The sequence below is a fragment of the Panulirus ornatus genome, chromosome 21 (assembly GCF_036320965.1).
Source record: "Panulirus ornatus isolate Po-2019 chromosome 21, ASM3632096v1, whole genome shotgun sequence".
Classification (NCBI taxonomy): domain Eukaryota; kingdom Metazoa; phylum Arthropoda; class Malacostraca; order Decapoda; family Palinuridae; genus Panulirus; species Panulirus ornatus.
Genome location: NC_092244.1, coordinates 2251015 through 2268915, shown reverse-complemented (window position 1 = coordinate 2268915; position 17901 = coordinate 2251015). Strand labels below are relative to the sequence as shown.

The following is a 17901-nucleotide window of genomic DNA, read 5'->3' as shown; positions in this document are numbered from 1 at the left end:
TCTGTCTCCCGCGTTAGCGAGGTAGTGCAAGAAAACGGATGAAAAAAAATATATATATATATATATATATATATATATATATATATATATATATATATATATATATATATATTTTCTTTTTCTTTCAAACTATTCGCCATTTCCCGCATTAGCGAGGTAGCGTTAAGAACAGAGGACTGGGCCTTGAGGGAATACCCTCACCTGGCCCAATTCTCTGTTCCTTCTTTTGGAAAATTAAAAAAAAAACGAGAGGGGAGGATTTCCAGCCCCCCGCTCCCTCCCCTTTTAGTCGCCTTCTACGACACGCAGGGAACACGTGGGAAGTATTCTTTCTCCCCTATCCCCAGGGATAATATATATATATATATATATATATATATATATATATATATATATATATATATATATATATATATATATATATTATCCCTGGGGATAGGGGAGAAAGAATACTTCCCACGTGTTCCCTGCGTGTCGTAGAAGGCGACTAAAAGGGGAGGGAGCGGGGGGCTGGAAATCCTCCCCTCTCGTTTTTTTTTTAATTTTCCAAAAGATGGAACAGAGAAGGGGGCTAGGTGAGGATATCCCCCCAAAGGCCCAGTCCTCTGTTCTTAACGCTACCTCGCTAACGTAGGAAATGGCAAATAGTTTGAAAAAAAAAGAAAAAAACTGGAAAAGTATATGGGAGGGTATTGCTTGAGAAGATGAAGGCATGTACAGAGATTCAGAGTGAAGAGGAGTAGTGTGGTTTTAAAAACAGTAGAGGACGTGTGATCAGGTGTTTGCTTTGAAGACTGTGTAAGAAAAATACTTCAAAAAATAGATGGATTTGTATGTGATATTTATGAATCTGAGGAAGGCATATGATAGAGTTGATAGAGATGCTTTGTGGAAGGTATTAAGAATATATGGTGTGGGTGATAACCTGCTAGAAACAGTAAAAAGTTTTCATCAAGGGTGTTAGGCATGTATATGAATAGGAAGAGAGGAGAGTGAATGGTTCCCAAAGAAGGTCAGTCCACGGCAAGGATGTGTGATATCCCCATGGTTGTTAAATTTGTCGATGGATGGGGTGGTTAGGGAGGTAAATGCAAGACTTTTGGAGAGAGGGGCAAGTATGCAGTTGCTGAGGATGAGCAAGCCTGGGAAGTGAGTCCATTGTTGTTCGCAAATGATACAGTACTGGTGGCTGACTCAAGTGAGAAACTCCAGAAGTTGGTGCCTGAATTTGGAAAAGTGTGTGAAAGGAGAAAGTTGAGAGTAAATGTGAATAAGGGTATGTTATTTAGTTTCAGCAGGGTTGAGGGACAAGTTAGTTGGAAGGTAAGATAGAATGGAGAAAAATTGAAGGAAGTAAAGTGTTTTAGATATCTGGGAGTGGACTTGGCAGCAAATGGAACCATGTAAGCAGGTAAAAGTCACAGGATGGGGGATGGGGAAAAGGTTCTGAGAGCAATGAAGGATGTGTGGAAAGAGAGAACATTATCTCAGAGAGCAAAAATGGGTGTTTAAAGGAATAGTAGTTCCAACAACCTTATATGGTTGCAAGGCATGGGTGATACATAGGGTTGTGCAAAGGAGGGTGATGAGTTGGAAATGAAGTGTTTGAGGACAATATGTGGTGTGAGGTGGTTTGATTAAGTAAATTATGAAACGGTAGGGGAGATGTGTGGTAATAAGAAAAGTGTGGTTGAGAGAGCAGAAGAGGGTGTGTTGAAATGATTTTGACATGTGGAATGAGTTAAAAAAGGTTGATGAGGATATATGTACCAGAGGTGGAGGGTACAAGGAGAAGCAGAAGACCAAATTGGAGGTGGAAGGATGGAGTGAAAAAGATTTTGAGCAATCAGTGCCTGAGTATGTAGCAGGGTGAAATGCGTGCAGGGAACAGAGTGAACTGGAATGATGTGCTATACTGGGGTTGACGTGAAGTCAATGGACTGAACCAGGGTATGTAAAATGTCTCTGGTAAACCATGGAAAAGTCTGAGGGGCCTTGATGTGGATAGGGAGCTATGGTTTTGGTGAATTACACATGACAGTTAGTGAACAAGTGTGAGCAGATGTGGCAGTTTTTCATATGTTTTCTGGAACTACCTCACTGATGCATGGGGTGGTGATGCTGTTTCCTGTGGGGCTGGGTGGCGCCGGAATGGATGAAGGCAAGCAAGTATGAATATGTACAGTCGTCAAAAAAGTATCGACCACCTTGGTACTCGTACTAATGCAAGACATTGAAGAAAATCGTAGGATAATTTTGAAGGGTTATCAACCCATGTTGGTACGCCTGTACCAGTGTTGCCATAGGCCCTTCACCTATGACTGCCATAACTACTGATACTGCCATGCTGTGTTATTGTCCGCATCTAACACTGTCATTTATTTATGTAGATTACATATTGTGTACACATATGTGTGAAAATAATGAGTGAGTATATCAGCAGCTTTGATGTACCAGACCGGGTAACAGTGATGCATGATTTAAATGCAAAGGTGAGTAATGTGGCAGCTGAGCGAATAATTGGTGTACATGGGGTATTCAAAGTTAAATGGAAATGGTGAAGAGCTTGTGGATTTGTGTGCTGAAAAAGGACTGGTGATTGGGAATACTTGGTTTAAAAAGAAAGATGGTCAAAGGGCATTATTGGATTACGTATTAATTGACAGGGGTATAAAAGAGAGACTTTTGGATGTTAATGTGCTGAGAGGGGCAGCTGGAGGGATGACTGATCACTGTCTTGTGGAGTCAAAGATGAAGATTAGTAGAAGTTTTCAAAAAAGAAAAGAGAATGTTGGGGAGAAGAGATTGGTGGGAGTAATTAAGTTTGGAAAGGATACTTGTCTGAGGAAGTACCAACAGAGATTGAGTGTGGAATGGCAAAAGATATGAGGGGAGTGGGTGAGGAAAGAGAAACTGATGGCTTGCAAAAAAGATGCATGTAACATGAGAAAGGTGGAAGGTGGGCAGATTAGAAAGGGTAGTGAGTGATGGGATGAAGAAGTTAAGTTGTTAATGAAAGAGAAAAGAGAGGTTTTCAGACAATACTTGCAGGGAAGTAGTGCAAATGACTGGGAGATGTATAAAAGAAAATGGCAAGAGGTCAAGACAAAGGTGCAAGGGTTGAAAAAGAGGATAAGTGAGAGTTGGGGTGAGAGAGTATCAGTAAATTTAAGGAGAATAAAAAGATGTTCTGGAAGGAAGTAAATAACGTGCATAAGACAAGAGAACAAATGGGAACATCGGTGAAGGGGGAAAAGGGGAAGGTAATAACAGGTAGTGATGAAGTAGGGAAATGGAGTGACTATTTTGAAGGTTTGTTGAATGTGTTTGATTATAGAGTGGCAGATATAGGATGCTTTGGTCGGGGTGGTGTGCAAAGTGAGAGGGGCCAAGGAGAATGGTTTGGTTAGGAGAGAAGTGGTAGTGAAAGCTTTGCAGAAGATAAAATCTGGCAAGGCAGTGGGTTTGGATGGTACTGCAGTTGAATTTATTAAAAAAGGGGGTGACTGCGTTGTTGATTGAATGGTAAGGATATTCAATGTTCGTATGGACCATGGTGAGGTGCCTGAGGATTGGCGGAATGCATGCATAGTGCCATTGTACAAAGGCAAAGGGGATAAAGGTGAGTGTTCAAACTACAGAGGCATAAGTATATTTAGTATTCCTAGGAAATTATATAGTAGGGTATTGATTGAGAGGGTGAAGGCTTGTACAGAGCATCAGACTGGGGAAGAGCAGTGTGGTTTCAGATGTGGCACAGGATGTGAGGATCAGGTGTTTGTTTTGAAGACTGCATGCGAGAAATACTTAGAAAAAGAAATGGATTTGTATGTGGCATTTATGGATCTGGAGAACGCATAGGATAAAGATGATAGAGACACTTAGTGGAAGTTTTTAAGAGTATATGGTGTGGGAGGTAAGAGGCCAGAAGGAGTGAAACATTCTTACAAAGGATGTAAGGCATGTGTACGAGTAGAAAGAGAGGAGAGTGATTGGTTCCCAGTAAATGTTGGTATGCAGCAGGGGTGTATGATTGTAAACGGTTGTTTACTTTGTTTATGGATCAGGGGTTAGGGAGGTAAATGCAAGAGTTTTAGAGAGAGGGGCAAGTATGTAGTCTGTTGGGGTTGAGAGGGCCTGGGAAGTGAGTCAGTTGCCGTTCACCAGTAATACAGCTCTGGTGGCTGATTTGTGTGAGAACTGCAAAATTTAGCAACTGAGTTTGGAAAAGTGTGTGAAAGAAGAAAGTTGAGAGTAAATGTGATGCTATCAGGTTATCTGCAGCTCTTTCATCAAACACATTCAACAAGCCTTCAAAATACTCACTCCATCTCCTTCTCACTACATCACTACTTGTTATTACGTCCCCACTTGCCCCGTTCATTGATGTTCCCAGTTGTTCTCTTCTCTTATATGTAATTTACCTCCTTCCAAAATATTTTTTTATTCTATCTGAAATTTAATGATACTGTCTCATCCCAACTCTCATTTGCCCTCATTTTCAACCCTTGCACCTTTCTCTTGACCTCCTGCCGCTCTTTTATACATCTCCAAGTCATTTGCACTCCTTCCTTGTATCGTCCAAATCCCTCTCTTTTCTATTTCACTAACAACTTTGCTTCTTCATCCCATCATTCACTACTCTTTCAAATCTGCCAACTTGCCACCTTTCTCATACCACATGCATCTTTTGCACAATCCATCACTGATTCCCTAAGTACATCCCATTCCTCACCCACTTCCCCTCACGTCATTTGCTCTCACCTTTTGCCATTCTACACTCAATCTCTCCTGCTACTTCCTCACACAAGTCTCCTTTCCAAGCTCACTTACTTTCACCACTTTCTCCTCCCCAGCATTCTCTCTTCTTTTTTGCAATCCTCTACAAATCTACTTTCACCTCCACAAGATAGTGATCAGACATCCCTCCAGCTACCCCTCTCAGCACATTAACATCCACAAGTCTCTCTTTTACACACCTATCAATTAACACATAATCCAGTAATGCCCTTCGACCATCTCTCTTACTCACATATGTATACTTATGTATATCTCTCTTTTTAAACCAAGTATTCCAAATCACCATTCATTTTTTCAGCAAACAAATCCACAAGCTCTTTACCATTTCCACTTACAACACTGGATACCTCATGTGCACCAATTATACCCTCAACTGCCATGTTATTCACTTTCACATTTAAATCACCCTTCACTAAAACTCAGTCTCGTGCATCAAAGCTGCTGACATACTCACTCAGTTGCTCGCAAAACATTTGCCTCTCATAATCTTCCTTCTCATGGTGCATTTGCACCGATAATCACACTCCTCTCTCTCTACATCCACTTTCAGTTTTACCCACATCGATCTAGAATTTACTTTCTCATACTTTATCACATACTTCCACAACTCCTGCTTCAGGAGTAGTGCTACTCCTTCCTTAGCTCTTGTCCTCTCACCACCCCATGACTTGACTCCCAAGACTTTCCCAAACCACTCTTACCCTTTACCCTTGAGCTTTGTTTCACCCAGAGCCAGTACATCCAGGTTTCTTTCCTCAAACGTACTACCTATCTCTCCTTTCATCTCATCTTGGTTACATCGAAACACATTTAGACACCCCAATCTTAGCCTTCGAGGAGGATGAGCACTCCCCACTTGACTCCTTCTGTTTCCCTTTTTTAGAAATTGAAATGCAAGGAAGGGAAGGATTCCAGCACTCCACTCCTGCACCCACTAGTTGCCTTCTACAACACGCCGGGAATATATGGGAAGCATTCTTTCTCTCCTATCCCCAGGGACATATTTGCTTATCTATATTCATCTAATATACTTGATCGCCGTCTCCCGCGTCAGTGAGGTAGCACCAGGAAACAGATGAAGAATGGCCCATCCACTCATATCCCTGGGGATAAGGGAGAAAGAATACTTCCCACGCATTCCTCACAAGTCGTAGAGGGTGACTAAAGGGGAAGGGAGCGGGGGGCTAGAAACCCTCCCCTCCTTGTATTTTAACTTTCTAAAAGGGGAAACAAAGAAGAATGAGTCACGCAGGGAGTGCTCATCCTCCTCAAAGGCTCAGACTGGGGTGTCTAAATGTGCGTGGATGTAACCAAGATGAGAAAAAAGGAGAGATAGGTAGTATGTTTGAGGAAAGGAACATGGATGTTTTGGCTCTGGGTGAAACAAAGCTCAAGGGTAAAGGGGAAGAGTGATTTGGGAATGTCTTGGGAGTAAAGTCAGGGGTTAGTGAGAGGACAAGAGCAAGGGAAGGAGTAGCACTATTCCTGAAACAGGAGTGGTGGGAGTATGTGATAGAGTGTAAGAAAGTAAACTTACGATTGATATGGGTAAAACTGAAAGTTGATGGAGAGAGATGGGTGATTATTCGTGCATATGCACCTGGGCATGAGAAGAAAGATCATGAGAGACAAGTGTTTTGGGAGCAGCTGAATGAGTGTGTTAGTGGTTTCGATGCACGAGACCGGGTTATAGTGATGGGTGATTGAATGCAAAGGTGAGTAATGTGGCAGTTGAGGGAATAATTGGTATACATAGGGTGTTCAGTTTTGTAAATGGAAATAGTGAAGATCTTGTACATTTATGTGCTGAAAAAGGACTGGTGATTGGGAATAACTGGTTTAAAAAGAGAGATATACATAAGTATACGTATGTAAGTAGGAGAGATGGCCAGAGAGCGTTATTGGATTACGTGTTAATTGATAGGCGCGTGAAAGAGAGACTTTTCGATGTTTTTGTGCTGAGAGGTGCAATTGGAGGGATGTCTGATCAGTATCTTGTGGAGGCGAAGGTGAAGATTTGTAGAGGTTTTCAGAAAAGAAGAGAGAATGTTGGGGGGAAGAGAGTGGTGAGAGTAAGTGAGCTTGGGAAGGAGACTTGTGTGAGGAAGTACCAGGAGAGACTGAATACAGAATGGAAAAAGGTGAGAACAAAGGAGGTGTGGGGAGTGGGGGAGGAATGGGATGTATTTAGGGAAGCAGTGATGGCTTGCACAAAAGATACTTGTGGCATGAGAAGCGTGGGAGGTGGGCAGATTAGAAAGGGTAGTGAGTGGTGGGATGAAGAAGTAAGATTATTAGTGAAAGAGAAGAGAGAGGTATTTGGACGATTTCTGCAGGGAAATAATGAAAACGAGGCAGGAGGTGAAGAAAAAGGTGCAAGAGGTGAAAAAGAGGGCAAATGAGAGTTGGGGTGAGAGAGTATCATTAAATTTTAGGGAGAATAAAAAAATGTTTTGGAAGGAGGTAAATAAAATGCAGAAGACAAGGGAACAAATGGGAACTTCACTGAAGGGGGCTTATGGGGAAGTGATAACAAGTAGTGGTGATGTGAGAAGGAGATGGAGTGAGTATTTTGAAGGTTTGTTGAATGTGTTTGATGATAGAATGGCAGATATAGGGTGTTTTGGTCGAGTGGTGTGCAAAGTGAGAGGGTGAGGGAAAATTATTTGGTAAACAGAGAAGAGGTAGTAAAAGCTTTGCGGAAGATGAAAGCCAGCAAGGCAGCAGGTTTGGAAGGCATTGCAGTGGAATTTATAAAAAAAGGGGGTGACTGTATTGTTGACTGGTTGGTAAGGTTACTTAATGTATGTATGATTCATGGTGAGGTGCCTGAGGATTGACGGAATGCTTGCACAGTGCCATTGTATAAAGGCAAAGGGGATAAGAGAGAGTGCTCAAATTACAGAGGTATAAGTTTGTTGAGTATTCCTGGTAAATTATATGGGAGGGTATTGATTGAGAGGGTGAAGGCATGTACAGAGCATCAGATTGGGGAAGAGCAGTGTGGTTTCAGAAGTGGTAGAGGATGTGTGGATCAGGTGTTTGCTTAGAAGAATGTATGTGAGAAATACTTAGAAAAGCAAATGGATTTGTATGTAGCATTTATGGATCTGGAGAAGGCATATGATAGAGTTGATAGAGATGCTCTGTGGAAGGTATTAAGAATATATGGTGTGGGAGGCAAGTTGTTAGAGGCAGTGAAAAGTTATTATCGAGGATGTAAGGCATGTGTACATGTAGGAAGAGAGGAGTGATTGGTTCTCAGTGAATGTAGGTTTGCGGCAGGGGTGTGTGATGTCTCCATGGTTGTTTAATTTGTTTATGAATGGGGTTGTTCGGGAGGTGAATGCAAGAGTTTTGGAAAGAGGGGCAAGTATGCAGTCTGTTGTGGATGAGAGAGCTTGGGAAGTGAGTCAGTTGTTGTTCGCTGATGATACAGCGCTGGTGGCTGATTCATGTGAGAAATTGCAGAAGCTGGTGATTGAGTTCAGTAAAGCGTGTGAAAGAAGAAAGTTAAGAGTAAATGTGAATAAGAGTAAGGTTACTAGGTACAGTAGGGTTGAGGGTCAAGTCAACTGGGAGGTAAGTTTGAATGGAGAAAAACTGGAGGAAGTAAAGTGTTTTAGATATCTGGGAGTGGATTTGGCAGCGGATGGAACCATGGAAGCAGAAGTGAATCATAGGGTGTGGGAGGGGGCGAAAATCCTGGGGGCCTTGAAGAATGTGTGAAAGTCGAGAACATTATCTCGGAAAGCAAAAATGGGTATGTTTGAAGGAATAATGGTTCCAACAATGTTGTATGGTTGCGAGGCGTAGGCTATGGATAGAGTTGTGCACAGGAGGATGGATGTGCTGGAAATGAGATGTTTGAGGACAATGTGTGGTGTGAGGTGGTTTGATCGAGTAAGTAACGTAAGGGTAAGAGAGATGTGTGGAAATAAAAAGAGCGTGGTTGAGAGAGCAGAAGAGGGTGTTTTGAAATGGTTTGGGCACATGGAGAGAATGAGTGAGGAAAGATTGACCAAGAGGATATATGTGTCGGAGGTGGAGGGAACGAGGAGAAGTGGGAGACCAAATTGGAGGTGGAAAGATGGAGTGAAAAAGATTTTGTGTGATCGGGGCCTGAACATGCAGGAGGGTGAAAGGAGGGCAAGGAATAGAGTGAATTGGATCGATGTGGTATACCGGGGTTGACGTGATGTCAGTGGGTTGAATCAGGGCATGTGAAGCGTCTGGGGTAAACCATGGAAAGCTGTGTAGGTATGTATATTTGCGTGTGTGGACGTGTATGTATATACATGTGTATGGGGGTGGGTTGGGCCATTTCTTTCGTCTGTTTCCTTGCGCTACCTCGCATATGCAGGAGACAGCGACAAAGCAAAAAAAAAAAAATATATATATATATATATATATATATATATATATATATATATATATATACACACGCTATCACAGGAAATGGCGAATATATATATATATATATATATATATATATATATATATATATATATATATATGATGCTTCCAAAGACCTGCTCCCCGACCCATCTCGCTGTTGGCAGCTTCTCCCTCTCCGGGCCATAGGAAAGCTGAAGAATGGCTGCTCTCAACCATGGTCACAGCTTAAGCGTCACGTCATGAGAAGAACCATCATAATGGAGTTGCACGGACTGTGATCCTTGCTGTGGTTACAAGAATGTTCTTCCGCCCACCAGTGATGCTACTACGTTTGTGAATCAAGAACCATTGCAACACAAACCTCGCCAGGTGGTAGAGTGTCCCGCAGTGTATTGAGACAGACTTCCCCAGAACTTTTTTAAAGGGGAAGTAAATGTTTATAGTTGTGTTATTGGAGTGATAGTTTTCATACATGGTGCTTTGACAAGAAAATAGTGAAATTGGAAAAAATGTAGCTTAGACATTGAAGCTTATTGATACAGTGGTTAAATTGATGAGAACTACTATTGACGTTTGTGTAAATAAATTATACATTTCCCTTTCCCATAGCCAGAGGTTGAACCAGTATGTGACATTCATTTTTTCATTTCATTTCAAGCTAGAAGTTTCAGTTTTCTAAATTATTTCTTACATTTTTCATATGTATATATATGTATATGTGTGTGTGTGTATATATGTGCGTATGTATGTGTATATATATTTTTTTTTTTTTTTTTTTTTTTATACTTTGTCGCTGTCTCCCGCGTTTGCGAGGTAGCGCAAGGAAACAGACGAAAGAAATGGCCCAACCCCCCCCCCCATACACATGTACATACACACGTCCACACACGCAAATATACATACCTACACAGCTTTCCATGGTTTACCCCAGACGCTTCACATGCCTTGCTTCAATCCACTGACAGCACGTCAACCCCTGTATACCACATGACTCCAATTCACTCTATTTCTTGCCCTCCTTTCACCCTCCTGCATGTTCAGGCCCCGATCACACAAAATCTTTTTCACTCCATCTTTCCACCTCCAATTTGGTCTCCCTCTTCTCCTCGTTCCCTCCACCTCCGACACATATATCCTCTTGGTCAATCTCTCCTCACTCATTCTCTCCATGTGCCCAAACCATTTCAAAACACCCTCTTCTGCTCTCTCAACCACGCTCTTTTTATTTCCACACATCTCTCTTACCCTTACGTTACTTACTCGATCAAACCACCTCACACCACACATTGTCCTCAAACATCTCATTTCCAGCACATCCATCCTCCTGCGCACATCTCTATCCATAGCCCACGCCTCGCAACCATACAACATTGTTGGAACCACTATTCCCTCAAACATACCCATTTTTGCTTTCCGAGATAGTGTTCTCGACTTCCACACATTTTTCAAGGCTCCCAAAATTTTCGCCCCCTCCCCCACCCTATGATCCACTTCCGCTTCCATGGTTCCATCCGCTGACAGATCCACTCCCAGATATCTAAAACACTTCACTTCCTCCAGTTTTTCTCCATTCAAACTCACCTCCCAATTGACTTGACCCTCACCCCTACTGTACCTAATAACCTTGCTCTTATTCACATTTACTCTCAACTTTCTTCTTCCACACACTTTACCAAACTCAGTCACCAGCTTCTGCAGTTTCTCACATGAATCAGCCACCAGCGCTGTATCATCAGCGAACAACAACTGACTCACTTCCCAAGCTCTCTCATCCCCAACAGACTTCATACTTGCCCCTCTTTCCAGGACTCTTGCATTTACCTCCCTAACAACCCCATCCATAAACAAATTAAACAACCATGGAGACATCACACACCCCTGCCGCAAACCTACATTCACTGGGAACCAATCACTTTCCTCTCTTCCTACACGTACACATGCCTTACATCCTCGATAAAAACTTTTCACTGCTTCTAACAACTTGCCTCCCACACCATATATTCTTAATACCTTCCACAGAGCATCTCTATCAACTCTATCATATGGAAGTAAGGGGAGTGGGGGAGGAATGGGATGTATTTAGGGAATCAGTGATGGATTGCGCAAAAGATGCTTGTGGCATGAGAAGAGTGGGAGGTGGGCTGTTTAGAAAGGGTAGTGAGTGGTGGGATGAAGAAGTAAGAGTATTAGTGAAAGAGAAGAGAGAGGCATTTGGACGATTTTTGCAGGGAAAAAATGCAATTGAGTGCGAGAAGTATAAAAGAAAGAGACAGGAGGTCAAGAGAAAGGTGCAAGAGGTGAAAAAAAGGGCAAATGAGAGTTGGGGTGAGAGACTATCAGTAAATTTTAGGGAGAATAAAAAGATGTTCTGGAAGGAGGTAAATAGGGTGCGTAAGACAAGGGAGCAAATGGGAACTTCAGTGAAGGGCGTAAATGGGGAGGTGATAACAAGTAGCGGTGATGTGAGAAGGAGATGGAATGAGTATTTTGAAGGTTTGTTGAATGTGTCTGATGACAGAGTGGCAGATATAGGGTGTTTTGGTCGAGGTGGTGTGCAAAGTGAGAGGGTTAGGGAAAATGATTTGGTAAACAGAGAAGAGGTAGTAAAAGCTTTGCGGAAGATGAAAGCCGGCAAGGCAGCAGGTTTGGATGGTATTGCAGTGGAATTTATTAAAAAAGGGGGTGACTGTATTGTTGACTGGTTGGTAAGGTTATTTAATGTATGTATGACTCATGGTGAGGTGCCTGAGGATTGGCGGAATGCGTGCATAGTGCCATTGTACAAAGGCAAAGGGGATAAGAGTGAGTGCTCAAATTACAGAGGTATAAGTTTGTTGAGTATTCCTGGTAAGTTATATGGGAGGGTATTGATTGAGAGGGTGAAGGCATGTACAGGGCATCAGATTGGGGAAGAGCAGTGCGGTTTCAGAAGTGGTAGAGGATGTGTGGATCAGGTGTTTGCTTTGAAGAATGTATGTGAGAAATACTTAGAAAAGCAAATGGATTTGTATGTAGCATTTATGGATCTGGAGAAGGCATATATATATATATATATATATATATATATATATATATATATATATATATATATATATAGTCAATTACTTGTAACTGAATACCGTTCATTGCATGTTCATGAGCTATGGAATCTGGACTGGGCAAATCCTGTCAGACTCACATTAACCAGCAGTCAGCAATTTTACTGAACTTACTGTCACAATGTGGAGGTATGTGAACACAAATACAGAGCATATGAATGTGCACTTTCAAAGAACACACAAAGCCCTCCAACAGTAAGGATTCAAACCTTATACCATTTGTGTGGTAGCTGGGTATGCAGACCATTCGATTATGCTGCACTCTTGTTAACTGACAATGGTACAGCCTTATAAAAGATGACTTTTCATTTGAACTATAACCCTAAGAAGGTGGACTCTTACAGATCAATCAAAAGAAATAATAAAGTTGCGAGAAATGGCAGAAACTGGGTTCTGGAGGCAGTAAACTTACCCAGGTTCCATCTGCCCCAGTGAAATATCCTGTCCACATCTGAAGTTATAGAGGAAGTTGTGCTGAGACAAAATGCATATAAAGCAAAAATGAATAGACTATATCTTAAAGGAAATGGAGGAAAGTAGAGTTGCTTTGTCAGCATAACATTTGGTTATCTGTTGAAGAAAGAAAATTGTTGATAAAAATGAGGAAAGACTGTGTGAGATAGGAAGGATCCTTAAAGAACACCACTGTTGATAAAGAAAGAGGGAGAAGCTGATCAAACGACATCTGCAGACATATCAGTCAGTGGAAGGAAAGTGAGTGAAAGGAGCCAAAAGAAGGAACTTGAAAATGAGACTACAGTGGCATACTCTGTCAAAAGTTTTGATATAAAATAACTAAGGCAACTTCAAAGACTTTTTCCAAAATCTTTTAGAGAGGATGACCAGATATTAGCAAGATACGAAAGGATATCAACAGAACCCATACTGGTGATCAGAGAAAAGACTTTTAGATGCAAGAAGTTTGAGGATATATGAACTGAGTTGAGACTCAAAGAAAATGAAAATAGTTTAAGCCAAAGCAATAGCATGAAAGTTAGTGGGGTTAGAATGGCTTCCCTTCTTTAGGATGGATTTTAAAAATGCATGTTTCCATGAAGAAGTAAAAGTTTTGGTCTGGAAAGAAAAATGGAACCGGTGAGTAAGCATTGGAGCAAGCTCAAAACCACACTCCATCAATACATGGGGATGCATACCTGTGACACTGTGTTTATCATTACAGTATATGCGGGGATGCATACCTGTGACACAGTGTTTGTCATTACAATATATGCAAAATATTTTCAAAATAAAGGCATATCTAATAACATATAAACCAAAAATGCTTTAATACATTACATACACTGATGATTGACAGAGGAACAGGGGTTTACAGGGTTTGAATATTTCTGTCCGTCTGTTGCGTATAGTTTGAGCAATCTTTTCCTCCTTTTCTGTCACTCTTCCAAAAAATACTTCATCATCGCTATCACTATCCATTGTCTCTGAAATGCAATCATTGTTTTAATGGTACATACTCAGGATAATGTGTTATCATTCAGCATTGCTAAGTCAGATGATATGCAAATCAAGAGCTCCTCTGGCAGAAGCATGATACGGCGGCAGGTAAGTGATGGAGTTCAAATGGTGGTGGAAGGAGGGTGGTGATGGAGTGAGAATGATGATAGTATTATTGTTCTAAAATTTCAAAACAATCAGTTAATGAAAAGTAAAGTAAGAATACAAAACCAACTGATTACCAATGACAACACTGACAGATGATGAGGATGACATCATCACTGTTATACTATAATACAAGTACAAAACTTTATGGCCTTTTAAAATATTGTTCTATATCTTTATCCTACAGCACATGCTTGCAAAACTACAGGCTGGCTCAAACACACCTTCCTCCAAAAGTCAAAATCTCATTACATTTCTGTAACTTATTATGGGGTGGAAATAAAGGAACAGATTCAAGGAAACTCATTAAAAATCAAAGTGACTAGAAGCTCACTAAAAATCAAAAAGACTAGAAAACATAAACATGAGATCAAAGCAATAGTATGTACAGTACCATCCTTAAATATGACATCAAAGAACAAATAATATATGTGGAATGAAACTATGTAGTTGGGTTAGATTTTGCCACTGCATTCAAAAAGAGGTAGAAAAAAAGAGACTGTAAAGGTAAAAATCATCTTGGAAAGGTGTGCTGGGCTTGCATGTGGTGGACATCTTCAGAAATGTGTTGTGACAATTGTCTCTGTATTAGTGGGCAAGGGCCATTTGTGTATGGGTAACCATGGAAACACAACGTTCCTTAAAATTTGCAAGGAATTTCAGTTGGAATCTCTTAAAATCATTCTGTAAAACAATCAAACTGTAGAACTTAATCCGCAAAATAAAATAAAACTCAAGGAACTTTGCTTATCATCTTGCATCTTGTACCAAGATTCTAAAATGATAGGTGAACCCAGACCATTCATGTCAATTTCATGAATATATATGAAAATATGGAGCATACATCAAAGATGTATGCGTGCGAAAGAGAGACTTTTGGATGTTAATGTGCTGAGAGGTGCAACAGGAGGGATGTCTGATCATTATCTTGTGGAGGCTAAGGTGAAGATTTGTATGGGTTTTCAGAAAAGAAGAGTGAATGTTGGGGTGAAGAGGGTGGTGAGAGTAAGTGAGCTTGAGAAGGAGACCTGTGTGAGGAAGTACCAGGAGAGACTGAGTACAGAATGGAAAAAGGTGAAAACAATGGAAGCAAGGGGAGTGGGGGAGGAATGGGATGTATTTAGGGAATCAGTGATAGATTGCGCAAAAGATGCTTGTGGCATGAGAAGAGTGGGAGGTGGGTTGATTAGAAAGGGTAGTGAGTGGTGGAATGAAGAAGTAAGAGTATTAGTGAAAGAGAAGAGAGAGGCATTTGGACGATTTTTGCAGGGAAAAAATGCAATTGAGTGGGAGATGTATAAAAGAAAGAGACAGGAGGTCAAGAGAAAGGTGCAAGAGGTGAAAAAAGGGCAAATGAGAATTGGGGTGAGAGAGTATCATTAAATTTTAGGGAGAATAAAAAGATGTTCTGGAAGGAGGTAAATAAAGTGCGTAAGACAAGGGAGCAAATGGGAACTTCAGTGAAGGGCGCAAATGGGGAGGTGATAACAAGTAGTGGTGATGTGAGATGGAGATGGAGTGAGTATTTTGAAGGTTTGTTGAATGTGTTTGATGATAGAGTGGCAGATATAGGGTGTTTTGGTCGAGGTGGTGTGCAAAGTGAGAGGGTTAGGGAAAATGATTTGGTAAACAGAGAAGAGGTAGTGAAAGCTTTGCGGAAGATGAAAGCCGGCAAGGCAGCAGGTTTGGATGGTATTGCAGTGGAATTTATTAAAAAAGGGGGTGACTGTATTGTTGACTGGTTGGTAAGGTTATTTAATGTATGTATGACCCATGGTGAGGTGCCTGAGGATTGGCGGAATGCGTGCAGTGCCATTGTACAAAGGCAAAGGGGATAAAAGTGAGTGCTCAAATTACAGAGGTACAAGTTTGTTGAGTATTCCTGGTAAATTATATGGGAGGGTATTGATTGAGAGGGTGAAGGCATGTACAGAGCATCAGATTGGGGAAGAGCAGTGTGGTTTCAGAAGTGGTAGAGGATGTGTGGATCAGGTGTTTGCTTAGAAGAATGTATGTGAGAAATACTTAGAAAAGCAAATGGATTTGTATGTAGCATTTATGGATCTGGAGAAGGCATATGATAGAGTTGATAGAGATGCTCTGTGGAAGGTATTAAGAATATATGGTGTGGGAGGAAAGTTGTTAGAAGCAGTGAAAAGTTTTTATCGAGGATGTAAGGCATGTGTACGTGTAGGAAGAGAGGAAAGTGATTGGTTCTCAGTGAATGTAGGTTTGCGGCAGGGGTGTGTGATGTCTCCATGGTTGTTTAATTTGTTTATGGATGGGGTTGTTAGGGAGGTAAATGCAAGAGTTTTGGAAAGAGGGGCAAGTATGAAGTCTGTTGGGGATGAGAGAGCTTAGGAAGTGAGTCAGTTGTTGTTCGCTGATGATACAGCGCTGGTGGCTGATTCATGTGAGAAACTGCAGAAGCTGGTGACTGAGTTTGGTAAAGTGTGTGGAAGAAGAAAGTTAAGAGTAAATGTGAATAAGAGCAAGGTTATTAGGTACAGTAGGGTTGAGGGTCAAGTCAATTGGGAGGTGAGTTTGAATGGAGAAAAACTGGAGGAAGTGAAGTGTTTTAGATATCTGGGAGTGGATCTGGCAGCGGATGGAACCATGGAAGCGGAAGTGGATCATAGGGTGGGGGAGGGGGCGAAAATTCTGGGGGCCTTGAAGAATGTGTGGAAGTCGAGAACATTATCTCGGAAAGCAAAAATGGGTATGTTTGAAGGAATAGTGGTTCCAACAATGTTGTATGGTTGCGAGGCGTGGGCTATGGATAGAGTTGTGCGCAGGAGGATGGATGTGCTGGAAATGAGATGTTTGAGGACAATGTGTGGTGTGAGGTGGTTTGATCGAGTGAGTAACGTAAGGGTAGGAGAGATGTGTGGAAATAAAAAGAGCGTGGTTGAGAGAGCAGAAGAGGGTGTTTTGAAGTGGTTTGGGCACATGGAGAGGATGAGTGAGGAAAGATTGACCAAGAGGATATATGTGTCGGAGGTGGAGGGAGCAAGGAGAAGAGGGAGACCAAATTGGAGGTGGAAAGATGGAGTGAAAAAGATTTTGTGTGATCGGGGCCTGAACATGCAGGAGGGAGAAAGGAGGGCAAGGAATAGAGTGAATTGGAGCGATGTGGTATACCGGGGTTGACGTGCTGTCAGTGGATTGAATCAAGGCATGTGAAGCGTCTGGGGTAAACCATGGAAAGCTGTGTAGGTATGTATATTTGCATGTGTGGACGTATGTATATACATGTGTATGGGGGGGGTTGGGCCATTTCTTTCGTCTGTTTCCTTGCGCTACCTCGCAAACGCGGGAGACAGCGACAAAGTATAAAAAAAAAAAAAAAAAACATCAAAGTCAATGGCAGTTCTTTTTTAAGCAATTTGTTTGAAATTTCTAACTGTTTTCAGTGGCCTGCTTCATCTCCAACTTTAAACATGGTCTTCTGCTAATGACAGAAGGAAATTATATTAATATTCTGCCTTATTCGTTAGAGCCACACTGTCCCATGCACAAGGGTATATCCAGGAGGTTGGGTGATAAAGGTAGTCACACACCCCCTTAAGCTAACAAAATGCAATAAACTTAAAAGTGTGAAAATTATTATTACTATATTCTAACGATTAATTTAACACTTTTAGTCCCTTCATGGAAGTACATTTATGTATATCTAACAGTTTCACTGACTTACACTAGTAACCAATGAAAAACCCTTGTCAGTCTCACAACCTTCCCAAAACAATGACATAAGCTTATGATACTAAAATTTTCTTTACCTTCAGAAATATAATAATTTTCTTTATTGGAAAAAAATTTTCCTGATCATTGCCATCAGCTGTTTCAAGTTAACAAATGCCATAAATCTATTTTCATCAAAAGCTGGTTACCTGACTCAAAACAAGTTTACTTCTCTATATAACAGCTGTATCCAGTATCATGAGAATCTGACTAAATTACTGTCTGAAATCAACATCCGAATACC

The 17901-nt window shown here is 41.2% G+C and overlaps 1 protein-coding gene across 4 annotated transcripts in view; it reads right to left on the bottom strand.

The window, feature by feature from the left end:
* Window positions 1-17901, bottom strand: part of LOC139756258 (uncharacterized) — a 52014-nt gene that overhangs the window by 28524 nt on the left and 5589 nt on the right. For all 4 annotated transcript variants that reach the window (XM_071675452.1, XM_071675453.1, XM_071675451.1 and 1 more), the window contains exon 2: window positions 13597-13738. In XM_071675452.1, coding sequence (XP_071531553.1) covers window positions 13597-13733 — 137 coding nt within the window. In that variant the 5' untranslated portion in view covers window positions 13734-13738. The remainder of the gene's footprint in view (window positions 1-13596; window positions 13739-17901) is intronic.